General features: G+C 44.1%; 1 protein-coding gene across 1 annotated transcript; it reads left to right on the top strand.

The window, feature by feature from the left end:
* The first annotated feature begins 7,392 nt into the window (after window positions 1-7,392).
* On the top strand, window positions 7,393-10,847 carry NUP62CL (nucleoporin 62 C-terminal like). Its single transcript, XM_054719237.1, has 5 exons — window positions 7,393-7,406; window positions 7,780-7,930; window positions 8,187-8,236; window positions 8,375-8,509; window positions 10,739-10,847. The coding sequence occupies exons 1-5, from the start codon at window positions 7,393-7,395 to the stop codon at window positions 10,845-10,847; spliced, it is 459 nt and encodes a 152-aa protein (XP_054575212.1).
* The last annotated feature ends 834 nt before the right edge of the window (window positions 10,848-11,681 follow it).

Below are 11,681 nucleotides of genomic sequence, written 5' to 3'. Positions count from 1 at the left end.
TATCAGATATGTGGTTTATAAATATTTTCTCTAACCCTGTAACTTGTCTTTTTATATTTTCGACATGGTGTTTTGTCAAAAACTTTAAATTGATGAGGTCAAATTTTCCTTTATTTTTTATTTTATTTTTTTTTAAATTTCTTTGTTGATTAAGGTGTCACATATTTGTCCTCATCCCCCCAATTCCCATCCCACAACCCTCCCCACGGATGCCCCAACCCCCTGTTGAACTTAACCGTTGGATAGGCTCATATGCATGCACACAAGTCCTTTGGTTGATCTCTTCCCCCTCCCCGCACCCTCCCCTATCTTCCCTCTGAGGCCCGATAGTCCGATCGATGCCTCCTTGTTTCTGGTTCTGTTCTTGTTCATCAGTCTATGTTGTTCATCATTTCCCCTAGATGAGCGAGATCATGTGTCACTAGAGATCTACTTATAAGGACTGAATGTGAGATGAGCAATAATAGTTATGCTGACAGGCAAATGAATCAGTCTGTAGTGAGTTTCTTTCTGGACCAACAGTTCTTTTGAGACCCAATGTCCACCAGTTCCTTATGTGTACATGTCCGCACTGACCCCTCAGCTCTGGATGGTGGACAAATGGTGGTAACAGAGGTCCGACTCCTTCTGGTTTGGTCTCGGCCAGACCCAGGGGCACGGCTTCACCCGGACTCAGGGGCACGTGGTCTCACCCAGACACAGGGGGCACGTGGCCTCACCCGGGCCCGGGCCCCAGACTCACCCAGATCCAGGGGCACATGGCCTCACCCGGACCCAGGATGCAGCTTCACCCATACCCAGGGGCACAAGGCCTAAACCGGACCCAGGGGCACATGGCCTCTCCCAGACCCAGGGGAGCGTGGTCTCACCCGGACCTAGGTGCGCGTGGCCTCACCCGGACACGGGACCCAGCCTCACCCGGATCCAGGGACACATGGCCTCACCTGGACCCGGGGGCGTGTGGCCTCTCCCAGACCCAGGGGCGCGTGGCCTCACCCGGACCCGGAACCCAGCCTCACCTGGATCCAGGGACACATGGCCTCACCTGGACCCGGGGGCGCGTGGCCTCTCCCAGACCCAGGGGCGTGTGGCCTCACCCGGACCTAGGTGCCCGAGGCCTCACCCTGACCCGGGACCCAGCCTAACCCGGTTCCAGGGACACATAGCCTCACCTGGACCCAGGGGCGCGTGGCCTCACCCGGACCCAGGGGCACATGGCCTCACCTGGGCCCGAGACCCAGCCTCACCCGGATCCAGGGCCACACGGCCTCACCCGGACCCGGGATCTAGCTTCACCTAGACCCAGGGGCACGTGGCCTCACCCGGACCCAGGGGCGCGTGACCTCTCCCAGACCCCTGGTCGCGTGGCCTCACCCAGATCCAGGGGTGCACGGCCTCATCCAGATCCGGTACCCAGCCTTACCCGGATCCAGGGGCACACGGCCTCACCCGGACCCAGGGGCGCATGGCCTCACCCGAACCTGGAATCCGGCTTCACTTGGACCCACGGGCGCGTGGCCTCACCCAGACCCAAGGGCGTGTGACCACACCCGAACCCAGAGGCTCGCAGCCTCGCTCGGACCCGGGTCTCAGCGGGGTTTCGTCTTCATGATCCCAATTCCTGTTGGTCAATTCCCTCTCAGCAATTCCTTCAGCCATTTTCTCAGAGCTCCAGGGCGGCTGCCGCAGAACTCGTTAGGCGGCGGGCTCGGCGAAGCTCCGGTGTGCCCGGTGCATGGCGGCGGGCTGGTCCGGTGTCGCTGCATTGGCCCTTGGGTCTGCAGCGGTGGCTGGTCGCCGAGCGTGTGCACCTGGCTGCTTCCGGGGCGTTGAGATTCTTGAAGGACTCGGAGGTCAGCAAGCGCGGAGTCTCCCACCCCATGTCTCCGAGGGGCTCGTCTGTCCGTGCTTGGCAGCGAGTGGAGCCGTCCCCTCAGCTGGAGACAGCCGGGGGAACTATGCCGAGCACGTTCCAGGCCACCATTGTGTCGCCTGAGCCGTAGTTCTTAAAGTGTGGACTTTGGGTCACCGGCATCAGCATCATCCCGCGTACCCCTCTCTTTTATTCTAGTTGTAGAGCATCTGCTCAGCCAGCCCTCCGGTGGTTCTGGATGGTGTCTGCTCTGCTCTCCCGTCGTAGTCTCAAAATTGTTGTGGTAGGTAACGATCAGGCTTCAGCCCTATGCCTCCATCTTGGTCCTCCTTTGTATAGTTAAGTCTTGATTGTTGTTGGTGTCACTGGGAGGAATTGTCCTCCAGGCCAATTGGCCGTGAGGACCCTCTTTGTCTATATAGGAAGAGTTGCTGTGCAGGAGACATGTTTATGGGCCGGGTCTTGGTGCAGCAATGCTTTGGCGCTCACTGAGTCTGCCTCTTGAATGTATCCCTTATGCGAGTGGTTGAAATCTGGTGTCATCTCACACCGACCACTAGATGCCCTCGTTTCTGGGTTTCCAATGTAGTGTAGGTCAGCTACTGCCTGAGGCACTCAGCAGGGAAAAGCCTCTGTGCTCAGCTTGGATGGGGCGGAGTTATAGGGTGGAGCCTACAACCTTGGCTTCCTGTCAGCCCCGCCCTATGAGGTTTCTGTGTCTGTGTCCCTCTGTACTCCTTGCAAACACCTCTGAGAGAAATGCGCCCTGGAGTTTCGCCCGCTGCCAAACAGTCTAGTCTCTCCCCTAATGAATCTGGATTCCCAGGTTCTCGCCTGGAACTGGGTTTCAGTGTAGTTGGAACTGGGTCTCAGCGCAGTCTGGCACCCCCGTCTCCTTCCCACCAGGGCAATTCAGCGGCACAGGCAACCCTCCCTCCTCTGCGCACCTTCCCGTGCGCGCCTCTGGAGCTCTGCCTTGTGCCGCTCCTCTGTGCCTGCGCCCCTCAGCCCAGATTCATTCCCCCAGCGTGTGCCTGGCTTCCCAGGGTTTCGCCCGGAACTGGGGTTCAGTGCAGTCGGAGCTGGTGTTCAGCGCAATCTGGAGCTTTTATCTCCTTCCTGCTAGTGAACACCGGTCAGGCCATCAGCCGCCCCTTCCTCTCCGGCTCCGTCCTCCCCGCACGCACGCGTGCTCGTGTCTCCGCCCGTGTCTCCATACCTCAGGCTTTTACGGCTCCTCTGATTATCCTCGTGGTTTTCTCTTTCCTTCCAGTTGTGGGCATTTCAGTCTGTCAGCTTTCCTGTGGTTCTGGATGATGTCCGTTTTGACCTTTATTTTTATTTTTGAAATTGTTGTGCCCGGCTGTAGGTTAGGTGTTTAACCTATGCCGCCATCTTGGTTTCTCCCCAAATTTTCCTTTAATGGATTAGCTGTGCACATATTTAGTTTTATTGTATTTTCTTTTTAAGAAATGTTTTTATTGATTTCAAAAAGAGGAAGGGAGAGACAGAGAAAGAGAGAGAAACATCAATGATGAAAATCATCCAATTGGCTGCCTCCTGAATGTCCCCTACTGGAGATTGAGCCCACAACTTGGGCATTTGGCCTAACTGGGAATGGAACCATGTCCTCCTGGTTCATAGGTGGATTCTCAACCACTGAGCCACACTGACTGGGCTAGTTATGCTGTATTTTCATTCAATTCTATGTATAGTTGATCCTTGAACAATCTAGGTTTGAACTTCATGGGTCCACTTATACACAGATTTTTAAAAATAAAAACTGTACATGTATTTTCTCTTCTTTATGATTTTCTTAACATTTTCTTTTCTCTAGCTTACTTTATTGTAAGAATACAGTATATAATACATATACAAAATACGTGTTAATTGACTATTTATGTTATTGGTTAAGCTTCAGGTCAGCAGTAGGTTATTAGTAGTTAAGTTTTGGGGAGTCAAAATTTACACATGGATTTTCCCACCCGAAACTAATATAAAATAATATTAACTATCTACACTAATAAAAGAGAAACATGCAAATTGACCATACCTCTGCTACGCCCACAAGCCACACCCACCAGCCAATCAGGAGCAAGTATGCAAATTAACCCAACCAAGATGGCTGCGGCCATGGAGCGAGAAGGAGGCTTGGGTTTCCCCAGCAATGTAGGAAGCCAAGCTTCCCACCCGCTCTACCAGCCCTGGCCTCTGGCTTCAAAGTTTCATTATACAAGATAAATAAATCCCAACAAAAATGGCGGCATCCAGCCGAAACCGGTTTGGCTCAGTGGATAGAGCGTCAGCCTGCGGACTCAAGGGTCCCAGGTTCGATTCCGGTCAAGGGCATGTACCTTGCTTGCGGGCACATCCCCAGTACGGGGTGTGCAAGAGGCAGCTGATCGATGTTTCTCTCTCATCGATGTTTCCAACTCTCTATCCCTCTCTCTTTCTCTCTGTAAAAAATCAATAAAATATATTTTTTTAAAAAAATGGCAGCAGCCACAGAGCTGGAGAGAACAGGAGGCTTGGATTGTCCCAGGCGATGGAGGAAGCCAACCTTCCTTGCCTGCCCTGGCCTCTGCTCAAGGCTACAAAGTTTCAATTGTAGAAGATAAATAAATCCCAGATACCAGGGTCTCCGCTTGGGTCGCCGGGGGGCGTGGCCAGCCTGCAAATCACTACAGGCCCCTCGCCCAGGCCGCCCCACGCCCCAAGGGTACCCCCACTCTGATCTGGGACACCCTTCAGGGAAAACCAGCTGGCCCCCACTTGTGCACCAGGCCTCTGTCCTATCTAATAAAAGAGTAATATGCAAATTGACTGTCACTCCAACACACAAGATGGCTGTCCCCACGTGGTCAAAGATGGCTCCCCCATGTGGACACAAGATAGTCTCCACAAGATGGTCAGCAGGGAGGGCAGTTGGGAGGGACCAGGCCTGCAAGGGAGGGCAGTTGGGGGCGATCAAGCCTGCAGGGAAGGGCAGTTAGGGGTGACCAGGCCAGCAGAGGAGGGAAATTGGGGGCGACTGGGCCTGCAGGGAAGGGCTGTTGGGGGAGACCCAGGCCTGCAGGGGAGAGCAGTTGGGGGGGACCAGGCCTGCAGGGGAGGGCAGTTGGGGGGACCAGGCCTGCAGGGGAGGGCAGTAAGGGGTGACAAGGCCTTCAGGGGAGGGCATTTTGGGGCAAACAAGCTGGTAGGGGAGCAGTTAGGCATCATTCAGGCTGGCAGTGGAGTGGTTAGGGGGTGATCAGGCTGGCAGGCAGAAGCACTTAGGGGCAATCAGGAAGGCAGGCAGGTGAGCAGTTGGGAGCCAGGAGTCCTGGATTGTGAGAGGGATGTCTCAGATTGGAGAGGGTGCAGTGAAGGCTGGGCTGAGGGACACCCCCCCCCCCCCGTGCACGAATTTCATGCACCGGGCCTCTAGTCAACTATAATTGAAAAAGAACAAAGTTATTTACCGATTTTTAACTGCATGAGGTGTTGTTGCCCCTGACCCCCAAAGTTGTTCAAGGGTCAACTGTACTTTCAAATTTTCTTTTATGAATTCCTCTTTGACCCATAGATTATTTAGAATTGTGTTGTTTAATTTCCCAGTGTTTGGATATTTTTCTTGGTTGATTTCTAGTTTGATTCCATTATGGTTGGAGAACATACTCTGCATGATTTCATTTCTTTTATATTTGTTCAGGTTTGTTTTATGAATGAGGATATGGTCTTTCTTAGTGAATATTCCTTGGGCATCTGAAAGTTGTGTTTTCTGCTGTTGGGAGGAGTGAACTATAAATGATAATTAGATGCTGTTGTATTTTTAGATCTGCTTTTTAAAATTTTTTTCTTCCTTTATCTTTTGTCTTCAGAAATTAAATATTGTGTGTACTATTCTGTTTGGGATTTGCTCAGTTTCTTGAATGGTTTATATCTTTTATCAATTTGTGAAGTTCTAAACCTTTATTTTTCAGATAACATTTTCAATTCCATTCTCTCTTTTTCTCTCTAATATATCATCCTCTGATGTTATGAATGTTACCTCTTTTATTACTGTCCTCCAGAGTCCTTGAGATTTATTTTCACTTTTTGTACCTATTTTCTCTCTACTGCTCTATAAATTTTGTTGATCTAGCTTCAAGCTCACTGATTCTATTCTCTGTCATCTCCCTAGTGTAAAACATTTCATGTGAGCTTTTTCAGTTATTTTATTTTTTCGTTCTATAGTTTCCATATGGTTACTTTTCATAACTTTTATTTCTTTGATAAGATTTTTCATTTGTTTCCAGAGGATTTATAATTACTGTCAGAGCATTTTTTGATGGTTGCTCTAAAACTCTTTTCAGATAATTTCAACATCAGATACCTCTCAACGTTAGCATCGGTAGATTGTCTTTTTTCGCGTGAGTTGAGATTTTCCTGGTTCTTGATATGACAGGTAACTTTCAATTCTATTCTGGACATTTTGTCTGTTATGTTGGTAGATCTGAGTCCTATTTTTTTTTTTCATCAGGCAGTCCTTTTGTTGAGGTGTAGTACAAGAGTTGGGTGCGTTTGCATCTTCAGCTTCCCATCATACCCTGCTCATACCATCCCAGCAAAAGTGGAGCACTGAATTCAGAGTGCCTCAGTGAAGATGAATGGTATAGAAGTTTAGCTCCACCTCTTCCCTGCTAACTCCTTCCCCATGTAAGAGGGGCTTTGTGTGCCATACCACTTTATTGCCTATAAGTGGGAATATAAGCTTAGCTCCCAGCTCAGCCCCCAGGTGCACAGAATAAGGGAACGTGGATGACTAACTCATACTGCTTAGTTGTTGCAGGGTAGAGGCAGAATTTCAGCTTCCTACTGAGCTTTACCTACACAAGAGAAGGAAGGAAGCATAATGTTAACTACTCTGCCTCATATTACTTTAGTCAGCCTCATTGATGCTGGGTTGGTATGGAAGCTTAGCTCTCTACTCGGCCTCTCTGACACAGGCTCTTGGAGAAGGGGACACAGTGCTAACTAGCCCTGCCTCATTGAGTCTTGGTTTTTCGAGTGGGTGTAGAGGTTAAGCTTTCCAGTGAGCTTTGCTGACACCCAAGGGTGGTAGGAATTGGAGTCCTTACTAGCCCATAATTTCATTATCTTTTTGTGTCTCAATGATGCCTGGTAGATAAAGAGGTTAGCTCCCCACTGGGTCCCACTGACACTGAAGACAAAAGTTGATGACTAACAGTACCTAATGCTGTCTCACTCTACCTTATTAAGCCTTGGTTACTGCTGGGTGGAGATTTTGGTTCAGTTTGTCACTGTGCTGAGATGACAGTAGCCTGGTAGAAGAATTGAACATTGCCTGCCTCTGCTGGGCATGGAATTGGTGATTATCTCTCCAACCCACCCTGCTGACATTTGCCCCAGCAGAGGAATCAGAACATTGTCTGGTTCCACTCATCAGAGGATCAAAGATCAGCTACCTGCTCAGCTTTTTTGATATCATCTGGTAGGGGAATGTAAATGTTGGTTGGTTCTCTGCCTAGTGAAGGATGGAAGACACCAGGTGCCTACTCAGTTTTGAAGGTACTGTTTAGCCTGGAATGGATCACCTTGACTGAGTCCCATCTCTTTGGCTACACCGATGCAGAATGGATGTATCATCATGCTGAGCTGAAGGGGGAGAACTTTAGGCATTCTTAATGATATTTAGTAGATTTTTTGAATAAATATGTATTTACTGTATTTCCTTAGGATAATTTCCATGCACTTTGAATAGCTGTTTTTAAAGTAATCTTTACCGGTTATAATGTTTTTTTTGGGGAAAGCAGGTCTGAGAAATTCCTTATGTACTATTTTCTTCACTAAGTCCTTTATGTTATCCATTTAAGATCATACTTTTTGAAAGTATGATCATACTGCATTCTTTTTTTTTTTAGTTCAATCATAATTCCTTTGATGACATATCATCAGCTGGACGACCTGATAAATAAATTGAACCTTGAATTAGAGGATCAAGAGAAGCACTTTCTTCATCATACCACCCAGGTCAATGCTTGGGACTGTACATTGATTGAGAATGGTGGAAAGGTTAGAAGATATTCTCATTAATCTAATACCTGCATTAGACAAGTATTTTCAGATGAACACAAGAGAATAGACCTGTGTTTAGTGGTTCATTTTCTATTCCAATATGTTATCACTTACAAACATTTTTCTTAGGTAATAAGTGCCCTGAATTAGGAACACTTTCATATTTGAAGCGTATAAAGAAAATTAATACTGCTTTAAAATTACAATATAAATTCAAATACTTACATTATTGTATTCTTATTTTCCTTTATAGATTACTGTTTCACATGGAGAAGTGGAAAAAGTGAAATTGCATAGAAAAAGGTAGAATCTTACATTCCCTAGGTTGACAGGTTAAAGATCTATCTCTTTAGTGTTTTTTCCTAATTGTAGTTGATTACAATGTACTTTGTCACTCCAAATTCCTTTCACCAGCCCATCTGTTGACTAATTTTTTTCCAGGCTAGAAAATGAATTGGATTTTGTCCTGTCACAGCAGAAGGAAATAGAAGATCCCTGGGTCCCTTTAGCGGAGTCTTTGAAGGACCAGAGTAGTTCTGTTTATCAGAAATATGAAGACGAGGAGCATGCGAGGATGTAAGTAATCGAGTAAAGATAAAGAATGGGGCAGGACTCAGCTACTTAAAAAGGGAAAAATAATTGAAAGGCCAGGAATAAAAATTGGTAGAAGAGGACAACTTCTTGTGGTTGCCATTTATCAGCTTATTTGACTTTTTTGTTTGTTTGTTTGTTTATCTGTTTAGGATTCTTGAAAATAAATTAATCATTCTGGCAATTTTGTTGTACAGCATTTTATAGACTTATTCATTTCAAGCTTGGTGCATGCTCTCCCTTCTGGTAGCATGCCTGTGTCTTTTCCTTCCCTCTCCTCTTCCTGCACAGGCTTCCTTCTAAACACTAAAGGACCCCCACAAAACTTGCAACCAGGGGAGCAATGGGCAGCAGCAGCTTGTGCTGGGCTAACCCCCTGAACCTATCTCCAAGACCCCATTTTCTCTGACTTTCCAGTGAGCCAAAGCCCTGCCTAGTCTCTCTCCTGCTGCTTCTTCTATCCTAAGCCCTTCCTTGTTTCACTGTCTCCAACTTTAATGAACATATTCTCAAAATTTAAACATTTCAAGCTTATATATGATCACTGTAAAGTTTTTATATTTGTCAACTTTGTTCTTAAATTATAAATATAAATTTTATGGCTGTGTTGTCATAGTATTGTAGGATATTTATGGTCTGCTATTTATATTGACTTACTCTTTTTACTTTTTTATTGAATTTATTGGGGTGACATTGGTTAATAAAATTATATAAGTTTCAGGTGTATAATTCTATAATAAATCATATGTATATTATATTATTTGTGCACCCCCTCCTTCTATTACCATTTATCCCCCCCCTTTACCTCTTCTACCTTCCTCTGGTTATCTATATTGACTCTTAAAATTAATGTTCATGCAATTGCTTCAGTGATAAAGTATTTGCTATTTTAAAGGCAATTTGTTAATCTGGGGGCAAACTGCGTAGCTTTAAAAATTGAATGGTTTTGTCAATGTTTTGGGCTGAATATGTTTTACTAGTATTTGTTTTGGGCTGGATATATTTCATTTGTGTACAATGCAGGCTATGCCTTCGATTGGTATATTGCCAGTGTTCCCACAGTAACTTATCCCTCTGGAACTGAGAGAAAATTAAGCCAAATTATATAGTGTTCTTATGAGAATTTGTTTGAATGTTCTATGTAAACTAGATTGAGATTCAATTGGACTTATTTTATCAATGACTTATTAGTGAGGTAAGACTAAGCTTATTTTTAAGAGTTTTGAAATTAACATTTTTGTAGGTTCATTAATCTGTATGGATCCTTATTCTGTTTCTGCTTTTGTTATTTCAGTTTTTGTGAATCTTTTGTGATTCTACTCATTCTGTCATTTTTTCTTTGAATCATATAGGATTGTATTTTTGGCCAAGAGATCCTAACTATAGTTTGAAGAAATAATTGAAACATTAGTGTTTTTTTCCAATTGCTTTTATGTAGTTAGATTTATAATGTGGTAGAGTCTGTACTAGAATCTTCAACAATCTAGGCAACCAATTACCTGTAGGTATTTGGGACAGAAAGACAGTACATAGTTATCAATAAATCTAATTGGTTTTTTTTAATTTTTATAAACATTAAGGTTGAAAAACCCTCTGGTCACTTTCATTCACATAAATATATGTTGACTAAGTTGTGTGTGTCTGTGTGTGTGTCTGTGTGTAAATAGTTTGGATGGAAATCATAAAAATAGTCAACTAATTTGTTGTGAACTTAGCAAATTTATCTTTCTTTGATTATTGTATTATTTCTCAAAACATCTTTTGTTGGATGATGGAACATATTTATATAAGGTTTTACTTTGCAAATTTATGTATTTGAAGTCATTGAAGTCATGTCTGCACTTACTGAATACTACTAAACACCGAATAACTCTTAATATGTCCTATGGGTTTATTTTGTCACCCAAAAGAATTCCTTTGTTTCAGAGCTCCTTTGTCTCAGAACATTAGTAAGAGGGTGAATATGTGACTGTAAAAATGGCAAGGTGGGTAAAAGCCTTCACCTATGAAGTCTTTTTAGAGTATGGTAATAATAAGGTCATGAATACTGCATCCATAAAAATGCGCCATTAGTCATAACTGAGACCCATTGAGAAGGTAGGGAAATTGGGGCAAATCCAGTTGGCAATATCATTGTTGTATGTTAATAATGATACATCAGTGGAGAAAACATTTGTTGCTTGTTAATCCCTTTTACTTTACTTGCTTTTTCAGTTATAAATTAGCAGAAAATATAGATGCTCAGTTGAAACAAATGGCACAGGATCTCAAGAACATTATTGAACACCCGAATATATTTGAAAAAACCTGCTTACACTACTGACCTGGTGTGTTAACTGCTTTATCTACTTAGACAACCAAGATTTAGTATGAATTTAGCATTCTGTGGTTCCTTTAGCTAGTCACCTTCTCCTGTCCTCTCTAGTTCTCCTTATCTGCCTCTAGAGATATGAAGCTCTTGGGTATAGTTAATGAGACAGGAAATATTTAAGGGCAGATAAGGTTGAGAGTTCTTTGTGATTATCCCAGGAGAGTAAAAATATGACTTACCTCCCTAAATTTTCAGGGTTTTCTTCCTGTTCTTCACATAACTAAATCTGTCCCTGTACTTATTTTCCTGTTCACTTACTCATTAGCTAATTCATTCTTTCTTTTATATATTTATCTACATATTCATATAAATGTGAGAATAGATGTTTGAATCTGTTAAATCTATCCAAGTAATCTTATAATTAGGTTATATCTTAAAAGTTTGATAAGTAAACTACGTGAAACTTAAAATATATTTTTTCTATAGAAACTTCGTTAAATATGGTCATTAGGTTTCCACCGGTCTCTACTTAACGCATAATATAAATGCATTATAGCATGGGAAAATACAGTCAAGGCTCCAATTAAATAGTTGAGAAGTTTTGAATTAATTTGGCAATAAAAAGGTTTATTTTTCCCCTTTATCTATACTCTACATAAAGAGCTTATTTTCTCTACCTTTCCCTGTTGTCTTAGCAGCTAAATGGAGTCCTTTTTACTCAATGCCACCCCATGGCAGTAATGGTAAGAGGAATCGCCCATTGTGAGAGCTCCCACTGTACTTTCTATCAGTTGATTATAATTAGGAGTGAAGCCAGGATTTGGGTAGGTGAGTATGAAAGACATA

Source organism: Eptesicus fuscus, chromosome 1 (assembly GCF_027574615.1).
Source record: "Eptesicus fuscus isolate TK198812 chromosome 1, DD_ASM_mEF_20220401, whole genome shotgun sequence".
Lineage (NCBI taxonomy): Eukaryota > Metazoa > Chordata > Mammalia > Chiroptera > Vespertilionidae > Eptesicus > Eptesicus fuscus.
Note: the sequence above shows the minus strand (reverse complement) of the source record. Positions and strands in the feature narration are given on the sequence as shown.

What these genes read in the sequence shown, in the direction of transcription:
- NUP62CL (XM_054719237.1), top strand. An exon ending in TGATTGAGAATGGTGGAAAG is followed by an intron (nt 7,931 to 8,186) that starts GTTAGAAGATAT and finishes TTTCCTTTATAG; the next exon opens with ATTACTGTTTCACATGGAGA. An exon ending in GACGAGGAGCATGCGAGGAT is followed by an intron (nt 8,510 to 10,738) that starts GTAAGTAATCGA and finishes TTGCTTTTTCAG; the next exon opens with TTATAAATTAGCAGAAAATA.